The 24,023-nt window shown below is 50.5% G+C and overlaps 1 protein-coding gene and 1 pseudogene across 1 annotated transcript; one reads left to right on the forward strand and one right to left on the reverse strand.

Annotated features, from left to right (window-relative positions):
• Nucleotides 1–583: 583 nt before the first annotated feature.
• Nucleotides 584–5,065, reverse strand: LOC133889600 (S-locus-specific glycoprotein S13-like; annotated as a pseudogene).
• Nucleotides 5,066–19,169: 14,104 nt separating this feature from the next.
• On the forward strand, nt 19,170–22,582 carry LOC133889601 (G-type lectin S-receptor-like serine/threonine-protein kinase SRK). The gene is made up of 6 exons (XM_062330058.1): nt 19,170–20,551; nt 20,851–20,959; nt 21,047–21,263; nt 21,370–21,601; nt 22,060–22,192; nt 22,277–22,582. Exons 1-6 carry the CDS (start codon nt 19,170–19,172, stop codon nt 22,580–22,582), a joined length of 2,379 nt encoding a protein of 792 aa, XP_062186042.1.
• Nucleotides 22,583–24,023: the final 1,441 nt, after the last annotated feature.

Here is a 24,023-nt window from a genome sequence, read left to right on the forward strand (position 1 = left end):
ATTGAGCTTAATTTGACGGGCTGTGTGCACTTTTTTTATTAGGAGTCTAGCAATTTTTCGAGCAATTCATACACTTCGTACTTCTAAGCAGAGTTGCAGCGCTACTCACACTGTTTCATGTTCTGCTAGAGGGAGAAGCACGTACGCATTTGCCTATCTGTGAACATGATTTCCAATAATTCTGTCATAATATTCAAGCAACATGGACCGGTTACACCAAAAGAAAGGAGGGCGGTACAAGACAAGGAAAGGAGGGGGAAAAAGAACAGAGGGCAGCTTGTGCCTCGTCTGGTCTGGCTCAGCATGGGCCTGTTACGTGAGATCAATCGTGACGCTATGCGTGCTGGACGCTTGCTGCGTTGAGCGATCTGCTTCGCGGAATGGGGACCCGGTTCTGCTGCCGAACCCTGGCCTTTGGGCGGCTTGATGTGTGAACTGCTGCTGGTTAGCGTTGCAACAACTGCAGAGCTTTTTTTATTTTTATTTTTTTTATTTTTTTATTAAAAATTTAAATAAATAGATTCCTCGTCGAAACAATTGTAAAATTAAACGTCTATCGTCCTCATAGGAGATGATAAGAGCCTTACCGCCTCCTGAGAGGGCGGTAAGCAATCCCGAAGTCTCTTACCGTCCTCTCAGGGGCAGGTAGCCTTACAGCCCTACGAGGGGCGGGTAGCTACAGTACGTGAACAGTAAATATCAATGAACAGTACTTCAAAGTTTAATTTTTCTACTATCTTCTCTATTAAAAATAGTGATGTTCTGTTACTCCAAAAATCCTAAAACTTTTTGTACGTGTTACATAATACATGTGCAACCCATTTTAATTGAATTCACCCAAAAATCCTATGTAGAATTTAAACTAAAATTCTTCAAAAAAAACTACTTTTAGAAATTATCACATCACATAAGAAGAATATTAGTGAATTTTAACAGATTTTTAGAAATTTATTTGAGGCGCTAACAATTGCTAGAGGTTATAAAAGTAGTCTTTTTTTTTAGAATTTTAGTTTAAATTTTACATAGGATTTTTGGGTGAATTCAATTAAAATGGGTTGCACATGTATTATGTAACACGTAAAAAAAAATTTAGGAATCTATTTATTTAAATTTTTAATGAAAAAACATAAAAAAAAAAAAACTCACAACTGCAAGCGTGCTAGGCCTATCGTCCGGCGATTGCTGCACACAGAGAAGGCCTATCTGTACACATCTCTCTAGTTCAAACAGGAGCTCAGGCTCAGGCTGGGCCACGGCTGAGTCAAGAAGGTTCTTGATCTTATTTTTATTCCAAGACTCCCAGGCCTGCAAAAGAGTAGCAAGATTACTTCGTGCCATAAATAAAAGGATCACGATACAAAAAGTTTGTACTCACATCAGAAAGGAGAGTTGGCATGGTCCTGTTCCTTTGGCCACTGAGTACCTCAAGGAGGACAACACCGAAGCTGTACACGTCACACTTCAACGTCAGGTACCCTTGTGCTGCGTATTCTGGAGCCGTGTACCCCCCTTCAATCACACAAAATGTCAGGTAACTGGGTCCTCTGAAATGTGGTGAACAGAAAGAAAAGATAATGTGTATATATGGTCAAAGATATTAGCAGGCAGGCTAGCTAAACTTGGAATGGAAACATTAGTTGACGGGTTGAGGTCTCAATCATACGCTGACTGCACTAATGTTGGATCTGTCTGGTCGTCAACGAACAGTTTCGCAGTGCCGAAGTCTGCAATCTTAGGCCTCCAATTGTCATCCAGAAGTATATTAGACAGTTTTAGATCCCTGTGGATGACTTCCTCGCTTAGACCTTCGTGAAGATAAGCGACGCCTTTGGCGATCCCACGAATTATTTGCAGCCTTCGCTCCCAATTCAACAAAGTGCGGAGCCTGGGATCTTCTCCTGTCAGTTGCAAACTCATATGAGAATTCTAAAGTGGCAGAAGATTATGATTATATCTCCCCACATATTAAAATTCTATACCGAATATGTAGATATTCAAACTCCTGTTCTGCATGTACTCATAGATTAGTATGCGCTCGTTCATTTCCTTGCAATAAGAAAGGAGCTGAACAAGATTGCCATGCCGAAGCTTTGACATCACGTCCACTTCTCTCATGAAAGCCTCACCCTTTTGATCGGCGAGAAAAGGCTGTATGAGCCTCTTTACAGCAACCTTTCTACCAGTAAATGCCCCTGGTGATTGTCGAACAATTAAAAGTTACGGCTTTGAACAATAGTATACATGCAGTAATGAAGCCAGTTTCGAAAAAAGAAATAACAATAATATATCGGAATGTCTTAGTCTCACGTGACAGAGAATTCAAGAAATCTTAGTTGACGAATTTGGGTGGCGACCGATGAGGTTTAGGGTTGAGGGAGGTTAGGGTTCGAGGTGCCAGGGCCCGGGTGTCCTCGGGCTTAGAGTGAAGCCTCGGACTGCGATCAGACCAGCGATAGCGTTGGACGGTGAGCGAAGCGGGGTGCCACCGGCCGCGGGTGGCGGAAGACTGCTGGTGGGTGATGCCGGTGGCGGGAGAGGCAAACGTCCGACTAATTAGCGTGACAGGGGCTGTGGCCGTGGATCTGATGGTGGGGAGCCGCCGAAGACGATTGAGGTGAGGTGGCACGGGGGAGGCAAGTTCCTACTGCCATGCTGCGTAGAAAGAGAGAGACTGCGTTGCTTGACCGGAGGTAGAAGAAAGAGGTGGACCACTCACTAGATGCTAATCCAACGGTCAATATAGTCGACTGATATTTGGGCCGTCCTCAGTCAACCGAGAAGCCCCATAGGTGATCCTATTTTTCAGTCACTAGTTTTTAAAAGAATTCAAGCGACGAATCTGAGCCGTCTTATCGTGATTGAATGGTCTAAAGGCTGCCTTCAACCTCCCCATCGCTCCTCTGACGTCGACTCGCTCCCCCACCTCTAGACTTCCTCCATCTATCTCCGGAGGCACTACCACCGCCGGACCCGCTAGCGTCACCCTCCGCCGCACTAACCCGGCTCCGCTAGGCCATCTCCGCTCCCCCCCACCCGGGCACCGCCCACCAACTGTCCTCCGTCGCCTACAGCCAACGGTGTCCCTGCTGCCTCGCCGCTCCGCCCCCACGCCCGTCTCCTCCGTCAGGCCGGTCTCCCTCCCTAAGAGCTCTTCTAAGCTCAGAAGCCAGAAATCCACCACCAAACAATCGCCTGATCGCAGATACCTAAATTTCATGCATATAAAATTTAGGAAGTGTGATAATATATATACCTCGTAGACGATGCTAAATCCACCTTGGCCAATGATATTGCTTTCGGAGAAATCTCCTGTGGCCTCCTTTACACGTTCAACAAAAGGGACAGTCGAAGCAGGACTGGTCTGAATACTACTAGCAGCTGGAACACTCAACATACAGACGAGTAAGTGGATATTAATATTTGCATGTTGCAGTTGCCCTCTTCTATAATCCAAAATGTTCAAAGTTCAAACAAACAAACGGGAAAAATAGCAGCCAGGGTAGCAATTTTACCTGAGTTTCTAGATCTCCGGCGCCTCCTAGTCACAAGCTGGACCAACAAAGCAATAAGGAGAATCACGAGGGAAGCTACGGATGCAGCAATAACCAGAGCGGTAGGGAATGGCCGGTGCGGCCGTTTGACTCCACCTGTCAGTTTCGCAATGTTACTTTAATTTGCATGCAGCATTCTCAAAGATCAAAATAGTCTAGCGCGCAGATGGCAAAGCAGCAGCAGAATTGCAGAAACGTGCAAGGACGCTCTGCAGACATACCCAGTTCTGACTTTGCGGACCTCAGGTAGAGATCCTGCCCTCCATCCACGTAGCGCAGATCGACGAGGCCGTCCGTCCAGATGATGCAGCCACTCCCGGCGCCTCCTCCGCGGATGTCCGCGGGGGCGTAGGCCACGCAGGAGCAGTTGGCCAGGCACCTCGCGCCGCACTCCTCCAACGTGACGGCCGCGTCCACCGATGCGTTGTTCGTGTCGCGGAGCTTCACTCCCCGCAGCCGCAAGAGCCCATCCGTCGTCGTCCCGTTGCCGGCGCAGTCCAGTGCCACGTCCCGCCGGCACCCGCCCGAGGCCTCCCTCATCCTCCACTCCGCGGGGGACGCCGGGCTGAACCCCTTGGCGCAGCTGCAGAAAGACGTGGACGCCGCGCCGGCGTCGCACACGCCGAACGCTCCGCACTTGCCGTAGGCGTCGCACACGTCCCTGGGCCCCTGGAAGAAGTTCTTCCACGCCCGGGTGCTCGCGTCCCACACCAGGCGCTGGACCACACGTCGTCGGTCAGCAGCAGGCGGGAGAAGGGCGCCCCGGTCTTGGCGGTGTAGCCGTACGTGATCTCACCCGGGCTGTTGGTCAGGTCGTACGTGAACATGTCCGAGTACGTTGTCATCTCCGGGATGCCGCTGAACCACAGCCCGTTCCACGGCCCCGTTCGGTACCTCTCGACGTTGCCGTTCCAGAGGACGTCTTCTGGGACGCCCCTCGTGTCCGTTGTGTATCGGTATCTCCCCGGTGACGGATCGTTAGTCGATCGCCACGACGAGAGGGACCACCCGGCGCCGGTCCACAGGTTCTTGCCGATCTTCATGCCGGGGAGCAAGGTGTTCGACGGATGGTCGAACGATTGCCACAGAATGGCGGCGCTGCTCGGGTCACTCAACACGACTAGATTGCCGGACTCGAGCAGCTGCACCGATGCTGGCGTGGCGACGTCAGTCGTGTTTGAAGACCACACGACTTGTCCGGAGCCGTCGAGCAAAAGAAGGCTCCCTGCGTCAGTGATCACCAGCATCCCGGAAGTGTCGGCGATAGGGCGGTCACAATTGGCTACCCAACAGATGGCATCCTCGGACACGGAGAACCATATTCCGAGGTATCTCTTGCTGGGAACCCCGGGGGAGAAGAAGCCCAGGGTGAATGACCCTCCGGCCGAGACAAGTGTGTCCCCGTCGGTGATGTTGCGGCCCTTACTGAGTATGTCAGACGCAACTTTGGCAGCAGGAACTGTGAGAACGAGGAGGAAGAGAGAGAAGAGAATGAAGACACTGCTGTTTACCATGACTAGTTGACTACTGATGCTTAGTGATCTTGCACGAGTCAAGGTAATCAAACCACTCGTATGTACGAGCTGAGTTGCGTATATATGCGCGCGCTGGCGTGCAGGTACACGTCGATGCTGAACTGAAGTGTTGGATCGGCAATTTCATCTTGCATGCATGGATTGGCGGTTAAAGGTCAAGCATCCGACTTGGTCCTCTCCTCATATAATACGAGAAGGAATCCGCAACAACAAATGTTCGACATCAATTGTATACGCAGAGGCACAGAGCTAGTGAGCTATTGCCTAATTAAGCTTCTTACGCGCATACAAGTAAACAAAGATCGTCGTCTGGTAATCACAGCCAACCCGCGAGTTTTTTTATTTATATCTCTCCAACTTTTTTTGTCGCCACTGTAGCCTATTTTGCCTCTTGAAGCAATCAAACGGCAGTTACACAATACTCATCGCTGATTGGATCGGATGTGAGGCAGAGCCTTGTCACTCGAGTATCTTGAATACTTGATTTCACAACTGATAGCATCTTAAATTCTTTTAGAATGGGGACAGTTGGCTAGCAAAATCATCTTAAGACTCACAACCCATATATTACTTGTTCAAATCCTGGTAAATCATATAAAAAAAATTCTATAAAGTAAGCCACCCGATGCATGATTGGTCGGTTAGCGTCAACTTAAGCATCAGAATTGCACTCGACATAAGTTAAACATATATCTACCTTCCACTCATTTGCTGGTGTACATAGTAATATATTGGTGGAAAATCATAAATTGAAAATACTAAATTGGAGGAGAAACTTCGAAGAACTAGTATCTGTTTGGTTGAACAATTTGAAAAGGAAGTAAGCAGATAGAAGAGGAATACGCACATGGAACCAAGCTTATAAAATTTGATTGAGAAGGAAGACTTCTGCAGTCAAGTCAATCAAGAAAACTGGGCTTGAACAGGTGACTCCAAATAAGGTTGGTGTCAGTTGAGAAGGTGGAGCCTTAATTCCCTATGGAATTTTTTTGTACAAATTTTAGAATCAAATGTCTTTGTACAAGTATGCAGTAACAATATCTTGAGTTGATTTCATACTCAAATTCATTCACAATGTTATAGGAGAGTAAGCATCATCATAACGGATGGCGAGCCTCTGAGTCAACCTTTAGGTTACAACTGGTACCCAAAAAACGAACCTAAGATTAAAAACGATGATAGAATAAAAAACAACCCAGCAAGTTATTTCAATCATTGATCTATTTTATGTTATTTGAACTGCCGTATAGAAATACAAATGTAGAATGTAAAACAAACAGGGTTGCCTACAAATAATTGCAAGTAGGCAGTTGAAACTGCAGTACTAATTGTTGTTGGTGCAATGAAAAGTCTTTCACTAACAGAGTGCGGCGAGAGCTAACCTACTGAAGTGACTCAAGTTTGAAGAAGAAGTGAAGAGGAAGATAATGCTTAGAGTGATGAAAAAAATCCCCCCTTAAACGCGGTGGCCATGGGTTAGTATTTATATTACCATCCAGAGTATAAGTGTACAACCATACCTCTGCGGAGTTGTCAGAGATACAAGTCACCTATGTATAATCGGGACCTGGGGCTAGCCTAGTAAAATATTATCCAGGTCCAGGTCAACCTTCAACTACTCTGATGACATCACCTAATCGTGGCAGTCACAATGGCGGCAAGTGGCCACAGTGCTCGGCTGGTCATCAGCTACAACGATGGTCTCATCCATTCTGAAGGGTCAGCCTCCAACTACTCCGGCATTAAATGTTGATCTATCACTTCGTGGGTAGGTAGCTGGTGGTTGGTGGGGTCCCCTTCCCGTTGGTCATACGGAGGGACCGTTCACTCCCCCAAGGCTCCAGGGGTTAGCGGGCTCTGGAGGCTTGGTCTCCGTGGCAACCCGGAGCTCGGGGTCTCCGGAGGGGTCCCGAAGGCCATAACGGTCCGTGGCTAGGTCGACAACGGTCTCTTAGACTCTTGCGGGGGGGGGGGGGGGGTCAAGAGTTATCTCTAACAATACTTCCGGGGTATACCAGGTGATGGGTGTGTTATCGACGAGTTCGGTGTGTGTATGTATGAACTCAAGAACACCAGGGTTATCCAGGTTCAGGCCTCCCGCAGGATAACAGTTCTACGTCCTATGTATTCTTTTATAGATAGTATGAAACTATTTACAGATGTGTTTCTCTCCTTCTTACAAGCTTGGTCCTTCGCTATTTATATAGCAGGAGTGGTGTACATATAAATAGACTGTGCCAACAGTATGACCGGTCTAACCCTGATGAAACCAACTACCCCTAGCTAGGGTAGGTATGCAGACCCTTCACTGGTCGACCGGCCTCCTATGTCCCGTCGCCCCACGCTGCATGCCCACCTGCGATGCCGTCCCATCGGCCGTGCGGCACCACGCATGTCTGTATAACGCCATCCCGTAGTATTTAATGCTACGGGACAGGACACTGCCCATCTGCGCCGGCCAAGACTTTGTTCGCTGGAGGGCGTGCCTGGGGAAGGAAAACACTTGAGTAGATAGCATTTAATGTGACTTGATAGGTTAAGATGAAATATCTACCCTGCGACCAGTGAGGCTGGTCGTAGGGCTTACCTCCGCTACCAGGGGTTGGTCGCGAGAGCCTTGCCTGGTCGCGCGATAAGGTCATGGTCTTATGAAAAAATATCTACCGCCAGCTGGTACTCCCTTGTGCGGACTCCCCCTGACAGGGACCCCCTTATTCAATACACCGATAGTAACCCCCAAGCTCTCCCGTGGATGTGGTCGGTTGTGCAGTTCGCCATGTGGCCGTGGTCAGACCTGGTCGCACCACTTGGGCCTCAGGTGGACAAGAGTTTACCCCGGGAGTGGTCATCGACACAGTCTTCCCTCATGGTGGGCCCAGGAAATCGCATCCTGGAAGGAGGTTAAAACAGAGAGAGAGAGAGAGAGATCGTGGAAGAGAGAGAAAAGGAGAACGTGAGAGAGAGAGAGAAAAGGAGAACGTGGGAGAGAAAAAAGGAGAACGTGGGAGAGAGAGACAATGATGGCCGCTGGACCCAAGGGAATTTTTGTTTCTCCTGCGCGGCTTTTCAAATTTTGAACTAGCCGGGCCCCACAGCGGTTGAGATACCGCAACCGTCCTATAAATGGGGTGTCGATGGCTCTCCACAAATCCTTTTGTCATTCTTCAAGCCCCTAGCCCTTGTGCTCAGAGCCCTTCATCTCTATCGCCGCCCGTGCTCTCCCCATAGCCTTTGCCATATTCCAATGGCGTCGCGCTCTGGTAAAGAACCTGACTTTCCCAAGTCCAAGTGCACTGCGGTGAAGATGAGGCAGATGCGCGAGAACCATTTGCTTCCCCATTGCTTGTCTTCGGGTTACCGCCCTGGGGAAGATGCGTCTGCTCCCCGCTAGGGGGAGATCGTTATATTCGCCTCCTTCTTCCTCGCCAGCCTCGTGCCATCCTTCTCTGAATTCTTCACCACTGTTATCACCTTCTACGACATCTTCCACCTCCACTTTAAACCTAATTCCATCATCACGCTGAGCGTTTTCGCTCATATGTGCGAGAATTTTATAAGGGTCGAGTCGTGCCTCGATCTTTTCAGATTCTTTTACACAGCCAGGTTACAGATCGGGCCGGCCACCGGGAGTTGCGGGTTTTGACTCCGTGACGTCGCGGGCTCCTACCTCGAGATGGGCCTCAAGTCATCGTGGTCAGGCTGGAGGGACAAGTGGTTCTACCTCCAGACAGAAGATTCTTTGGACAATATCTGCTTGCCAACCAAGCCGGCGCAAGTCACCGAGAACTGGGGGAGCGCCCCTACAGCAACTCCAGAGCTGCTGAGCCTTGCTGCTCGGGTTAAGCAGCTCGCGGACGCCGGGCTGTCAGGATCAGATGTCGTCTGGGACTTCATCAAGTGTCGACTGTGCCCCTTGCGGAGGAGAGCACGCCCAGCCTACCTGTACTCCAGGAGCGAAGACGACACCCGGGAGAGCTCCTCAGGTAATGCTGCAACCATTTTCATGGCGCTTGTTGCTAATCATGCAGTGTCTTAGGTATCTCTTTTATTCAGATCTCCGTGACGAGGCTGTCGATTCGCGGGTCAAATTCCTAATGGCGGCCGCCCCGAGGAAGAATGCCCCTCCGCGAGATCCTCCACCACTGTGTGATCTCCCTTCGTTAGAGAGGGCTCGGGTCAGATTGGTATGTTTGGCCTTTTCTCGAAATTTCCACCTCCAAGCTTTCTCCTGGGTCAGAGTTTCACGGTTTGCGTCGCCATAGGGTCTTCCCGAGGTCGATGTCTTATGGTTGATCATAGACGAGGTCACAGCGATCGCTCGGTATGTTGATCTTGCTGCCCGCATGTCCTCTCCATTGCCCAGCGCCGCTTTGGCTGGCCGTCGACCCAGTCGTGAAGCCGACCCAGCTGGCCATGGAGGCTACCAGATTGCTCGGAGCCAAGTACCAACTGCGGGCGGTGGTTCTGGGAGCAGCACCAGTCAGCAGAGGGTCGACCAGCACTTCCCCAACCGACCTAGCTCCGACCAGCCTTACCCCGACCAAATCGGGGGCGATCAGGCTGTCGTTGGCCAAGTGTCCGCGCATGGGGGGAAGAGACCGATGGAAGACTTGGGTTCCGTGGGAACATCTAAGCGCATTCATGGGACACCGATCTCTAGTGGCTCATCGGCGGCCTTGGCTTCCCCACCCAACGGCTTTATGAGGAGGAGACTTGTGCTCACTCCTCCGCTGTCGCGGTAAGTTCTTTGGTTAGGAGTGGATCATTCGAGCTCTTCCTTAATTTTGTGACCCATGATCACTGCAGGTCCTTAACCCCGTCTCTGACCCTGGTCATGTCTAATCCACCGACACCTTAGCAAGGCGTTCCCGGCCCCCAGCCAAGCGCAGCTCTGCTGTCGGGAGCATTGGTTGTGACTTTCGAGCGCGCAGAGCCGGTCGCGGAGTCCGTTCTGGCCTCCGAACTGCTCTCCCTGGTCGACCGCTTCCCCGCCTCCATCCACAATCTGATTGCCGAGAAGGAGGTGACAGACAGCCGGTGCGCCAAACTGGAGAAGCGGGTGGCCGAGGAGAAGAAAGCGTGACTCCTGCTTCAACAGGAAAACACCAAGCTCCAATGGGAAAAAAACGTGCTCACTGCTGAACATGCTGGGATTAAGGAGAAGGAATGGAGGACTTGTAGTATTCTTGAGGAAGCCTTTAAGGATATTCGGAGGTCCTTGAGGAGCGTTGGGCTGGATGCCCCTTACCCGAAGGATGAAAGGGCTGCTGAGGGCTTGGCCTTCGCCATCCGTGTCCTGATGGAGAGGTTTTCCTAGCTGCCAAGCATTCTGGCAGAGAGGACATATGAGGACATGGCGAACACGGCGAAGTTCGTGGCGGTGTACATCCTCAAGTGCTACCGTAGCCGTGACCCCCACTTCAACCTCGAGACTGTCCGGGAGGGGATCGTGACAGCAGGTCCCATAGGAGCGGGGAGGCTGTAAGAGGAGTGCCAATGGCTGACGGATTATGTGGGGTCCATCTTTCGGGTAGAGACCATCGAGGAAGCCGGTGAAGAGGAGTGAACCTCAAATTTTTAATTTAGGCATGTATCTTGTATGAACGAGGCTTTCAATTTCTCTGATGAGCATGTGTCTCTGTTGTGGTCGTAGGGTCCCTGAACTGATCGAACCACCTACCCGCTTTGAGCCCCCGACCACACCTGTAGATAGAGTGTTGTCAGAGACGTCCGGGAAACCTGCTCGCTCCGAGCCTCCGACCATGTTTACTCACTACTTCGCTGACCAGCACAGTCGGAAAGCGATGGCTGAGTGCGAGCTTGGGTTCACAGTCGAGCGAGAGATCCTGCAGAGTGACCTCCGAGGTGCATCGGTCTTACCACCACTCAGTCACATGTAGTCCTAGGCCAGCCAAGCGAGGCTCGACCAGCTGACCTCTGTGAGGTTCGCGACCTGTTTGCTTGGTCAATTTGTTGGGAGGAGCTGCTCGCGGCGTAGAGAGACCTGGAGCAGATGACCAGAGAGAGCGACTAGCGATGAGGATACTTCTTCTACGATAGCCTTAGCCGGGCTTTTACACCCTTTGACTCACTGCTGCGGTCCATCGGCATTCAGGTTCGCCCAACTCTTGGAGACACTATGACTGACCACGTCGACTGGTTTTTAGCAGCCTCTGAGGAGGCCAGCGATCTTGAGTGGAGGCTTCGCGAAACTGTTGGTGACCACCTTTTCTAGGTCGGAGTCACCGACGCCTGTCTTGCCCTTGCCTGCATCCATGACCGTATCCCCGACCTGGACCTTGCTTCGGTAGTTGTTGCCGGCTTTGGCGGGATTCATAGGACCACGGAGGAGCTCAGCGCTCTCGCAGACTCATTTCTGTACGCAGCTCCCTCCCTCCTTTGGACTGTTTGGTTTGACCCGCTGAGGGGCATCTTCAAATCCTAGGGATACTGAATGAAAATGTTAGAAACAGCCCCCATGCAATACCCGAGCGGTTTATTTTGTAATGTAAGGACATGCTTTTATGTAAACTTTCCATGTGTTCAAGTGATGAGTAGGTTCTGAGTGCCCGTTACAATCAGGGGGGACCCAGGCTTCCGTACCGCTCGCTAGTTAGGTTCGTGGCACCTAGGACAACCCTTGGCACGATAAGCCCTTAGGGGACAATCAGTGCTAGACCTGAGTTTGGACTTGTGGCTTCGAGGTCGTTACCGCCGGCCGCCTATATCCTAGAAACTGTGCGAGTGACAACTTGAATCCCCTCTCAACGGTTTGGTACTCACCATAAAAATAAATATGCAAAGTAACTAGTAGTACGGGAAAGCAGGGAATAAGGACTACATCTAAGCTGCTCTAGCACCCGACCGCCTGGTCGGCGAGAAAGCTGCCGATCAGGCGGTTGAGCCTTTGAATCGGAAACACTTACAATCTGTTGGGAGATCGCTCTCATCCAGGAAGTCCTGCAAAACAAAGAGTCTAGTTATTGAATTGGAAAAGCTTATAGGCCTTTATTCCACACTCGTCCTGGAAGATCCTGCAAAATAAAAAATGTGTACTCGCACTCGAGCAGCCTTATACATAGAACTTGCGTAACTGGTCAATGTTCCAAGAATTGTGCATTTCACGGTTGTCCTCCGTGGCTAGCTTGACTGCACCAGGTCGGGTAACCTTGACCACTATGTAGGGCCCCTCCCACTTGGGGGAGAGCTTATTTTGACGCACCTTATTATGAACATTTCTTAGGACTAGGTCGCCTACAACCAGGGTCTACTCCCGCACCCAGCGGTTATGGTAGCGCCTGAGGCTCTGTTGGTATTAGGTTGCTCGAATTAGAGCACGATTGCGGAACTCTTCGATCAGGTTTATGTCATCGTCCTGTTGAGCCACCTGGTCGCCATCCGAGTAGTTGACCGCTCAAGGAGACTGGAGGGCGATCTCAGAGGGGAGCAATGCTTCAGCGACATAGACCAGAAAGAACGGAGTCTCGGCAGTGGCTCTGCTGGGGGTCGTTCGTAGTGACTAGAGTACTGTGTGGAGTTCGTCCACCCAACATCTTGAGTAGCTCTGAAGCCAATCAAAACCTCGGGTTTTGACCCCTTGCGGTATCATTCCATTCTTCCTTTTGACCTATTCATTGCTCTGGGGTGTGCCACTGACGCGAAGCATACTTTGGTCACAATCTCTTCACAGTAGTCTCAAAAAATGCTACTGGCGAACTGAGTCTCGTTGTCTGTGACTATGCGGTTCGGACTGTCGAACTGCACTACCAACCCACGTATGAACTTGATCGTTGTTGCGGTGGTGATCTTCCTGACGGGCTCGGCTTCGATCCATTTAGTGAATTTGTCGACTACCACGAACAGGAATTCAAAACCGTCAGTGGCTTTAGGGAACGGTCCCACAATATCGAGCCCTCAAACAGCGAAAGATCAAGAGAGTGGTATGGTTTGCAGTGCTTATGCTGGTAGGTTGGTATGTCGGCCATGGTACTGACATGACTCGCACCGTTTCACCAGCTCGCAAGCATGCTGGAGGGCCGTGGGCCAATAAAATTCTTGCCAGAACGTTTTTCCGACCAGAGTGCGGTATGAAACGTGGCTACCACATATAACTCTGTAGATATCAAAGAGCACTGTGCTCCCCTCTTTCTGAGTGATGCATTTCAGTAAAAGGTCATTGCTCCCTTTGCGGTAAAGGCGTCCCTCTAACAGGGAGTATATGCGGGCTCACCGCGTGACCTTTTCTGCTGACGCATCATCGTCAGGGACTGCTCGATTCTGAAGGTAGTCCAAGATCTGATCCATCCATGTCGTACCCGAATCAAGCAGGGCGACCATATGATGGCCACCCGAGGTCGACGGCACCAAAGGAAGTGTTGCCTCAAATGGTGTTGCCTCTGGTGCTCTGTTTCCAAGCGAAGCATCCCCTTCACCTTGGTCATGTGAGTCTTTCTTCAAAGACTTAGATCAGGACAGTTTCGCGAGAAGGAGTTAGACGAGCCAACTCATCGGCTAGGAAGTTTTCCTTGCGAGGGACATGTCTGACCTCAAAGCCGATAAAGCGTTGCTCCAACTTTCTCACTTCAGAGAGGTATGCCGTCATTGTCAGATCAGAGCACTGGAATTCCTTTTGCACTTAGTTCACGACCAGTAGCGTGCCCCCTATCGCTAACAGGTGTTTTATCCCAAGTGCGGAAGCAGCTCGCATTCCGGACAAGAGGCCCTTGTATTCCGCAATATTGTTTATGGTTGGAAAACATAATTGAACTACATACCTGAGGATATCACTGGTCGGTGAGGTCAGGACCACTCCAGCTCCTGCTCCCTTTAGCGTAAACGACCCATCAAAGTGCATGGTCCAATGCTCATTTCCCTCTAGTCGTTGTTCCTGCTTGAGCTCAAAGGACGACCACTCGGCCACAAAATCGCGCAGCGCTTGGGACTTGATAGCCGTTCGGGGGACGAACTGAATACTGAACTTTCCGAGCTCTACTGCCCACTTTGTTGTTCTTCCTGCTACATCCCTATTGTGGAAAATTTCTCAAATCGAGAGCGAGGAGATTACCTTGATTTTATGGGTCTGGAAGTAGTGTCTGAGCTTACAAGAGGCCATCAACACAACGCATAGTAGCTTCTGAGCCTGTGGATACCGAGCCTCTGCGTCGTGTAAGACCTCACTGACGAAGTACACTGGTCGCTGAAGACCTTCTCGTTCGATGACCAGGGCTACACTCGTGACCTGTGGGGTAGCTGCAGCATAGAACAAAAGCTCCTCGTTTGGTCAAGGAGTGGTTAGTACAGGAGGGGACGAGATGTACCTTTTGAGATCCTAGAAGGTTGTTTCTGCTTCTGGCATCCACAATAAGTGGCCACTTTTCTTTAGAAACTTGAAGAGCGGTATCCCCTTCTCCCCTCGTCTCGAGATGAACCTGCTCAAAACCGCCATACACCATGTTAGTTTTTGGATTTTCTTTAACCTAGTCGGGGATCTCATCTGGTCGATGGCTCTGATCTTGTCGGATTTGCCTCTATTCCTCGACTAGATACGAGGAACCCGAACAATTTCCCTGATGGAACTCCAAACGTGCACTTCTCCGGGTTCAACTTCATGCGGTACTCCCGAAGGTTGTCGAACGTTTCTTGGAGGTCCGCGACCAGGTCATCCATGGTCCTACTCTTAATGACCACATCATCAACATATGCCTCAACGTTTCTACCGAGCTGTGGTCGAAGAATGAGCTGAATACAATGCTGGTAAGTGGTACCGGTGCTTTTTAAACCAAAAGACATTTTTACATAGCAAAAGACCCCGAAGGGTGTTACAAAAGCAGTCTTATCCTCATCTTCCCTATACATGCTAATATGGTGGTACCCCGAATGGGCATCTAAGAAGCTTAGAAGATCGCTGCCGGTGGTTGAGTCAAGAAGCTGGTCGATCCGGGGTAAAAGGAAGAGATCATTCGGGCACGCCTTGTTGAGGTCGGTGAAGTCGACACACATCCTTCACTTACCATTGTGTTTCCGGACCATGACTGGGTTAGCCAGCCACTCCGGGTACCACACCTCTTTGATTAAGCCTGCTTCCAGGAGTTTGTCGATCTCCTCTCAAAGTGCTTCTTTTCAGTCGGGTGCAAACCGACACGCCTTTTGCTTTACCGGTCGCGCGTCAGGTCATACCGGCAACTTGTGCTCGATCACGTCCCTAGGGACTCTGGGCATATTGGACGGATTCCACAAAAAGACGTTCGCACTTGCACGGAGGAAAGTGATGAGCGTGAATTCTTATTTGGGGTCCAGACCGGCCCCAATCTAGAATGTCCTGGAAGGGTCGGAGTCATCGAGGTGAACGGCCTTGAGCCGATCGTTTGGACTAGCGAAGACGTGGACCTTCAATAGGCGACCACTAGGCCCGACGTTCTTGGGCTGCGACCCGGGAGTTAGCTCAACCATGTCGAGACTCCTCTTGTCGCAGTGTAGGGCCGTCTTTACGTTGCCGATGACAGTGATGGCTTTCGTCGGAACAGGAATCTTGATGACCTAGTAAGCGTAGTGGGCAACGACCATGAATTGGGTCATCGCTAGTCGCCCTAGGATAGCATTGTAAGCGGTCCTGTAGTCCACCACATCGAACAGGACCTTTTCGGTCCTGAAATTACTCGATGAGCCAAAGGTGACGGGCAACTTGATTCACCCAAATGGTTTTGCTGTGGAGCCGGGGTGATTCCGAAGAAGGGAGGAGAGGGTTTCAACGCGCTCCTTGGAATCTGCAGGGTGTCCAGCGCGTCGACGAAGAGGAGGTTGATGGTGCTCCTTCCATCGACCAGTACACGACCCAGACAGATGTTCTGCACCATTGGTTCGACCACAGTGGGGTAGCAACCAGGGTGTTTGACCTGCGCGGGGTGATCAGCTTGGCTAAAAGTGAGGGGTACCTCCAACCACTTCAGGCACGAGCTTAGGCCTGGAGTGGTCTCCCACACCTCACAGACCACTGACTTGTACTCCCTGTTCGAGGAATACGTTGCGACGCCCCCGAAGATATGGTGGACCATGTGATCAGCCAGCTAGAAACCCAGCACTGACTGGTCGGGGTCAGCCTTGTCCTCACTATCATCGCCGCGCCTGGGCCTGTGCTCTCCAAGCTCCTTGTCGATGATGCCCTCCACAACCTTGCATTCGGTCAGGTCGTGGGTGTCGTTACAGTGTATCAGGCAGTAGCCTCGGCCCTTCCTTCCATCCTTTTTCTCAAAGCACCGGAGTAGTTGGCCGGTCTGCTTGATCGCCATGACGCCGGGCGGTCCTGCCTTGCATTTGTTATTCTTGTTCTCCTTCTGGCAGACCCCCTTGGAAGAGGCAGGCTGGTTGGATGGCAGCTGTGGCTTTGCGTCGATCAGATGCTCTCGGGCCTCGGCAGCCTGCACGCACTTGTTGGCAAGCTCGAATAGCTCGTTAGTGCTTCGGACTTCCTTAGTGGCTAGCTTCTCGACCATCTTCTGGTCTCTGACCCCCCTCCGGAAGGCTATGACCACAAACTCACTCGTGATCCTTGGAATGGTATTCCGGCGTCCGGTGAAACGTCGGATGAAGTCTTGCAGTGACTCATCCTGTAGCTGCCTGACATGATACAGGTCATCCTCGACACCTGGCCGGGGGTAGATCCCCTGGAAGTTGGTGACAAACTGGTCGCACAAGTCCTCCCAAGAGTGAACCGACTCGCGGGGGAGGTTCATAAGCCAGGACCGGGAAGAACCGGTCAAGGCCATGACTTTCTCATGGCCTCCCACAACCTGCACCATGGTGGTGTAGATCTGCAGGAACTCCTCAGGATTGGTCGAGCCGTCATATTTTTCAGTTAGGACCGGTCGGAACTTGTTCGGCCAGCGCACCTATCGGAGCTGGGAGGATAGAGCGTTGCACCCCATCCCGTAACGAGGGGTCACTCGTTGATGGACGGCGACACGTGCTCGGGGAGAGAGACGAAGGTCTCGCAGCCCGGGTGACAGGTTGGAGGAATCTGACATCTCCCTGTGAGGGGAAGGTGGGTGGTAGGGCTGCTTGCCCTTTTCCAGCTCACGCCGAGCGCGATCTCACTACTCTCGGTCAATCCTCTGACCCTGGATTTCGCTGCGAAGGTCGCGTTGGCGAAGAGAGTCGCGCAGGTCAGTGGGTTGGCTGTCCCAACGTGACGGGGGTCTCCGAGCATTTCCTACTGCGGGGTCTACTGCGAGTCTTGGTGATTGCGACCTCCATTAGCCCTTGCGACGGACGTGGCGTATGCCTCCACGGTTTGGCGTCGGGCGGTCTCAACCAGGAGGGCGAGGTCGCGAAACCAGGGGGCTACTGGCAAACCCTCCGGTACTACTACCAGCAGGTGGTTAAGAAGCATTCGTGCAGTCTACAGATTCTGTGCGGGTGTCATGACCTCGTAGTCAAGCTGCCGAGCGCGAAGTGGCAACATATCGCGATGAGGGGAGCCCCAAATGCCCACATGGTGTGACGGCCTAGGTGATGACGCTGCCACAGACTGCACCCTATGCGGGAGTTCCTCTGGACAGTGTTGTAGTTGCAGGGGCTGCATCAAAGTGCCTCTCTGTTCGATGCCGGGCTGGTTTCCCTCTGGGCGCAAGGCCTGAGGCTCATTGACAGTACCCGGAGCATGAGGGCTTCCACTGCCCCTTGCTGCATGGTCAGCCATGGAAACTTCTTGTTGAGTCTCAGAGCCTTCGTACTCTGATTCGGTGTCCCATTCTTGGAATACACCAGGCTCATCTGGGTCGTACCCTATGACGAACACCTTGCAGCGACCGGAGTCCTCAGAGCGGTACTCAGCGATTACCATGGATTCGGCCATAGGTAGCCCAATCAAGTTATCAGCACTTACCAAAACGCGAAAACGCGCCCCCTACATGGCGCGCCAACTATCGAGAGTTATCTCTGACAATACTTCCGGGGTATACCGGGCGATAGGTGCGTGATCAACGTGTTCGGTGTATGTGTATGAACTCAAGAACACTAGGGTTATTCAGGTTCAAGCTTACTGCAGGATAACAGCCCTACATCTTGTGTATTCTTTTTATGGATAGTATAAAAATATTTACAGATGTGTTCATCAACTTCTTACAAGCTCGATCCTTTTCTATTTATATAGCAGGAGTGGTGTAAATACAAACAGACCGTGCCAACAGTATGACCGGTATAACCCTGACGAAAATAACTAGCCCTAGCTAGGGTAGGTATGTAGACCCTGCACTGGTCAACCGGCTTGCTCTGTCCTGTCGCCCCACGCCGTATGCCTGCCTGTGATGCCGCCCTATCGGCCGTGCGGCACCACGCATATCTGTATAACGTCATCTCGTAGCATTTAATGCTACGGCACGAGATACTACCCATCTACGCCGGTCAAGACTTTGTTCGCTGGAAGGGGTGTTTGGGAAAGTAAAACACTTAAATAGATAGCATTTAATACCATCCCATTGGTTAAGATGAAATATCTACCCAACAACCAGTGAGGTTGGTCGCAGCGCTTACCTTCGCGACCAGGGACTGATCGTGAGAGTCTTGCTTGGTTGCGCGATAGGGCCACAATCATATGAAAAAATATCTACCACCAACTAGCACTTCCTTATATAAACTCAACATCCTCTTATTCAATACACCAATAGAGGGCTCCGGGCTCTGAGCTGAAGGTCTTTGGATTTAGGCTGACAGAGCAAGGACGTCGGGAGCCACTGATCCCAACAATTGTTATCTGAAATATCCTAAAGAAGTATGGTCTTCTCTCTTACGCAATAGCCTAGAAATGAAACATGGCAAAGTCAAACATTGACCTAGCTAGCTTCTTGATTGAGTAAAGTGCATGTTGCTCTCTGTTCATTCAAAACTTAAACTTTTTTTAATAAATATCGCGTTAGGTGGCCAGGTAGGATTCAAACTCATGATCTCTTGGCCCGGTAGAAATTTGTCCAAAATTTTAAGCTGTTGCAAAAAGTTGAGCAATACATCGAAAACATACAAGGAGCTCTGACCTCCCTTTATTATCCACTCTCGACGCGCAAGAGCAATCCCATAGCCCAATCCCCAAGCCATGGAAGCAATACGCAGCCACCTTCTCCTCCTATCTTTCTTGCTTCTTTCTCCCATAGCTTTCGCCGCCAGCGTTGCCGACACGCTCGGCAAGGGCCGCAACATCACCGACGGCGAGACGCTCGTCTCAGCCGACGGCACATTCACCTTGGGATTTTTCTCTCCCGGGGTGTCAACCAAGAGATACCTCGGCATCTGGTTCTCCGTATCCAGTGATGCCGTCTGCTGGGTGGCTAACGGTGACCGCCCTGTAAATGGCAACTCCGGCATGCTGGTCGTCAGAGACAATACGGGGAGCCTTCTGCTGCTGGATGGCTCCGGCCAGGTCGCATGGTCGTCGAACTCCAGCAGCGCCTCTTCAGCGGAGGCGAAGCTCCTTAACAACGGCAACCTAGTCGTGCGCGACCGAGGCAGCAGCACGATCCTGTGGCAATCTTTCGATCACCCGTCGAACACCTTGCTGTCCGACATGAAGGTGGGCAGGAACCTGTGGACCGGCGCCGAGTGGTACCTGACGTCGTGGCGTTCGGCGGATGACCCGTCCCCAGGGCCCTACCGCCGCGTGCTGGACACGAGCGGGCTGCCGGACTTTGTCATGTGGCATGGCAACGTCAAGGCGTACCGCACGGGCCCGTGGAACGGCCGGTGGTTCAGCGGTGTCCCGGAGGTCTCGACGTACACGGACTTGGTCACGTTCCAGGTGACGACTAGTCCGGGAGAGATATCCTACGGGTACATTGCTAAACCCGGCGCGCTGCTGACTCGTGTCGTGGTGACGGACACCGGCATGGCCAAGAGGCTGGTGTGGGACGCGAGCACCCGGTCGTGGCACACCTTCTTTCAGGGGCCGAGGGACGTCTGCGATGCCTACGGAAAGTGCGGGGCGTTTGGCCTGTGCGACGCCACCGCGGCGTCGACCTCGTTCTGCAGCTGCCTCAAGGGGTTCAACCCTGCGTCGCCGTCGGCTTGGTCCTTGAGGGATACCTCGGGCGGATGCCGGCGAAACGTTGCGCTGTCCTGTGGCCATGGGCAGACGACGGACGGTTTCTTGTTGGTGCACGGAGTGAAGCTCCCCGACACGCACAACGCGTCGGTAGACACGAGCATGACGGTGGAGGATTGCATGGCGAGGTGCCTCGCCAACTGCTCGTGCTTGGCCTACGCCGCCGCGGACATCAGGGGAGGCGACGTTCGTAGCGGCTGCGTCATGTGGACGGATGATATCATCGATCTTCGATACGTCGACCAAGGGCAGGATCTGTACCTGAGGCTGGCCAAATCTGAGCTCCCGCCGCCCCCGGCGCCCTCACCGCGGCGGCCGTTTCCTACTGTGCCGGTTGTTGGTGCATCCGCAGCCTCCGTCGTCGCAATTCTTGTTATTTTGTCGGTCCTGATTGTGACTAGGAGGCGCCGGAGGCCTACAATCTCAGGTAAATATGCTACCCTGTTGTCTCTATTTGCCATTGCAAAATTTTCAAATCCCTTATATGCTCTCTGTTTTCTCGTTTACATGTGAATTTGGACCCACTTGTTAGTGACATAGTTAAGGATTTCGCAGAATTCCATTGACAAATATGGAGCTTATTTAATATTACAATTTTGAGGCCAACCGCATGATGCTAATATCAATTTACTTCGAGTGTTCCAGCTGGTCGAAGTATCCAACCTAGTCCTCAGCCTAGTCCTACTTCGATTGCCCCTTCTGTTGGACTGTTTAATATGAAGGAGGCCACAGGAGATTTTTCCGAAAGCAAGATTATTGGGCGAGGTGGATTCAGCATCGTCTACGAGGTCCAAATTTCCTAACAGTTCAGTAGCTTGACTGTATATTTCTCCGTTCAAAGTCAGCATGGTAACGTCTAATTGTACAATTACCAGGGGCATTTGCCTGATGGTACAAAGGTTGCTGTCAAGAGGCTCATACAACCTTATGTTGCGGATGAAGGCGGTGAGGCTTTCATGAGAGAAGTGGAAGTGATGTCAAAGCTCAGAAATGATAATCTTGCTCGGCTCCTTGCTTATTGCAAGGATGGAAATGAGCGAATACTAGTCTATGAGTACATGAAGAACAGGAGTTTGAACCTCTACGTATTTGGTATTTAGTGTAAATTTATAATGCACATATTATTAATATGTGTATAGATACTATCATAGTCTTTTGCCACTTCAAAGCGCTCATCTACTGTCTATGGAACTGGCAGCAGGAGATCCCAGACTCCGAGCTCTGTTGAATTGGGAGCGAAGGCTGGAAATAATTGTAGGGGTTGCCAAAGGCGTTGCTTATCTTCACGGGCTAAGCAAGGAAGTGATACATAGGGATCTGAAACCATCTAATATACTTTTGGATGACCATTGGAGAGCAAAGATTGCAGATTTTGGCACCGCGAAGTTGTTCATCGATGGCCAGACAAATCCAACACTAGTACAGACAGCGTATGCCTGAAACCTTAACCCCTCGACTAATGTTTCAATTCAAGTGCAGCTAGACTTCTAGTTATTTTACCATGTTCTATCTCTATATTAAAGATGAGACCAGTAGAGGCGTCAGAGAGCATCACAATTCTTCATTTAACTGTATCACTGCTGATCATATGTCTAGAAGTACCTTAGAATTTTAATAAATACTAAAGCATGTAAAACCTACTACAGATTCACTAAGATTAAACAATCAGCGGTTGCTATAACCATGCATATGACATTATTCAACTAAACTGCAAGATACATGAGCATTTCGTATAGTTATTGGTAGTGGTACAATTTTTCATACTAAACTGCAAGATAACGTTTTTGTAGCGAAGCACAGGGTTGATCCTAGTATACATGCCTGAGTTCTTTTGATGTTCTTCATGTGTGAACATACTCAATTAACTGACATGTTGTATTAACTGAAGGGGCTACACGGCTCCAGAGTATGCAGCGCAAGGGTACTTGACATTGAAGTGCGACGTGTATAGCTTTGGAGTCGTCCTGCTGGAGATAGTCAGCGGCCAAAGGAATTGTACCGTGCCAACGCTCATTTCCGATGTGAGCATACTGCTGCTATTCAGAAACTATGTCAGAAAGTCCCATTTGTTCATGAATCGGTAGTAACTTTGTAAATTTTTGCAGGCTTGGGAATCTTGGAATCAACATAAGATCGAGAAGGACCTTCTTGATTCATCCGTGGCCCAACCGGAGCCCGATCACCTACTTAAACTGGAGAGATGTGTGCAGATAGGCCTTCTCTGCGTGCAGCAATCGCCCGTGTATAGGCCATCAATGTCTGAGGTAGTCACGATGCTAACAAATAACAGTTCACAGATCCGTTCTCCCAACAGACCGGTGTTCGACAGCAGAGCCGGGTCTCCTCTCCGTGAAGGGAATCTCTCAACGCAGGACGCGTCTGCCACACACGACTTCGTCTATCTCACATAACAAGCTGAGGTACCAATTTTTTGTTGCGAGTTTGATCCTCTGAGTTTGGCTACCTCACATTTTTCGCCATGTTGATCATTGGTCCACAACTAGTAGCATTATTGTAGCACTAGCAGCCTGAAAAATGACATATTGCATGTAGCTACGTATATATCTTTCTCCTCCTATTCTTGTCTTGTATCGCCTTTTCGTTGCTTTCTTTGCGTGTAACGGATTCATGTTGCTTGAATATCATGGAATCCTGTTACGGGAGTAGTTGATCTGTACGTGTATGTGCACATGATTCTCCCCTATCTCATCTGAGAGAACTGGGCATGCCACTTCGTGGACGAAGTATAACCTTGTAGGTACGTAGAGACAACGTTACCATATGGTTACTCATATGGTTGCTGTAGAAGGTGGTGTGTGTGTATGTCTCTCTCTATATATTATTTCCGTTTATGGTGAGACTATATTATCCATCTAGACTAATGGATACCCGTTTAGGATGAGATTATATACTTCCGGGAGTAAAAAAAAGATATACTACTTTTTATATGTATATATTATTTTCTGATATATATATATGTATTTATAAATAAAATATTTTTTTGAAATATATATACTCCTTTCTAAACACACATTAAAAGGGAGTATATACACCGGAAATACGAAAAAGACTATATATAGAGAGAGAGAGAGTAAGCGCGTGTGGCCGCTCGCCCGCTCCACTGCTCCAGAGTCCAGCCCTCCCGTGAAAGCTTATGGATATGGGCCGGAACCGTTTGAAGTTTACGGTTCGCAAGATGTAATAGTAAATTATGGCCCATCCTTGCCGAGTGAACCCAATCTCCATATTGGGCCTGATTTGACAAATGCTCTTTCTTTTAGGACCTCAGTGGACACATTCACATTGCGAAGCAAAGCTGCATCTCGACCTTGCCATGGTTCTCTCTGATGAGAGTACAATTCTCCTATTTTTGGGATGGCACGCGGCTTGCGCTAACTGTGAGAGTGTGATAGAGATGCCCTTTTCTCGATAGAACCCTGCATTTTGTAAATAATTGTGAGATCGCTCTGTACTTCTTCTCTCGCTTGAGCGGCGGGAGCACGGCTCTTCGAACGATAGTTTATGGTTTTGCGAACTTTCTATTTGTGTTTGTTGAGGAAATAAGCAAACCCTAGATCTAAGGAGAAGGGGATTGATTACTTATGGCTTTTCTTGGCTCGTAGTGTTGCCGTGGTGGTCACCGGAGCCGTCGCATCCCTCCTCCAGCTCCCCGGTCCTGCGCACACGCCTAAGACCTTCACCGTGCGTGAGCTGTCCTCTCGGGCGCCACCGTGGGGCTGCTCAACAGGGCCATGCGCGACCCTGGTCGCACGAGCGCACTGGCGAGCATGCTTGCGGTAGCGTCGCTCAATCGCTCGGCATAGCTCTGTTTTTGTCGTCGTTCTCGCCTCT

Source organism: Phragmites australis, chromosome 13 (genome assembly GCF_958298935.1).
Source record: "Phragmites australis chromosome 13, lpPhrAust1.1, whole genome shotgun sequence".
NCBI classification, from domain to species: Eukaryota; Viridiplantae; Streptophyta; class Magnoliopsida; order Poales; family Poaceae; genus Phragmites; species Phragmites australis.

Coding starts and splice junctions, on each gene's coding strand:
- LOC133889601 (XM_062330058.1), top strand. CDS start 19,170: ATGGAAGCAATACGCAGCCACCTTCTCCTCCTATCTTTCTTGCTTCTT. Junction 20,552..20,850: donor GTCGCAATTCTTGTTATTTT/GTCGGTCCTGAT, acceptor TCCTCAGCCTAG/TCCTACTTCGATTGCCCCTT. Junction 22,193..22,276: donor TGCCAACGCTCATTTCCGAT/GTGAGCATACTG, acceptor AAATTTTTGCAG/GCTTGGGAATCTTGGAATCA.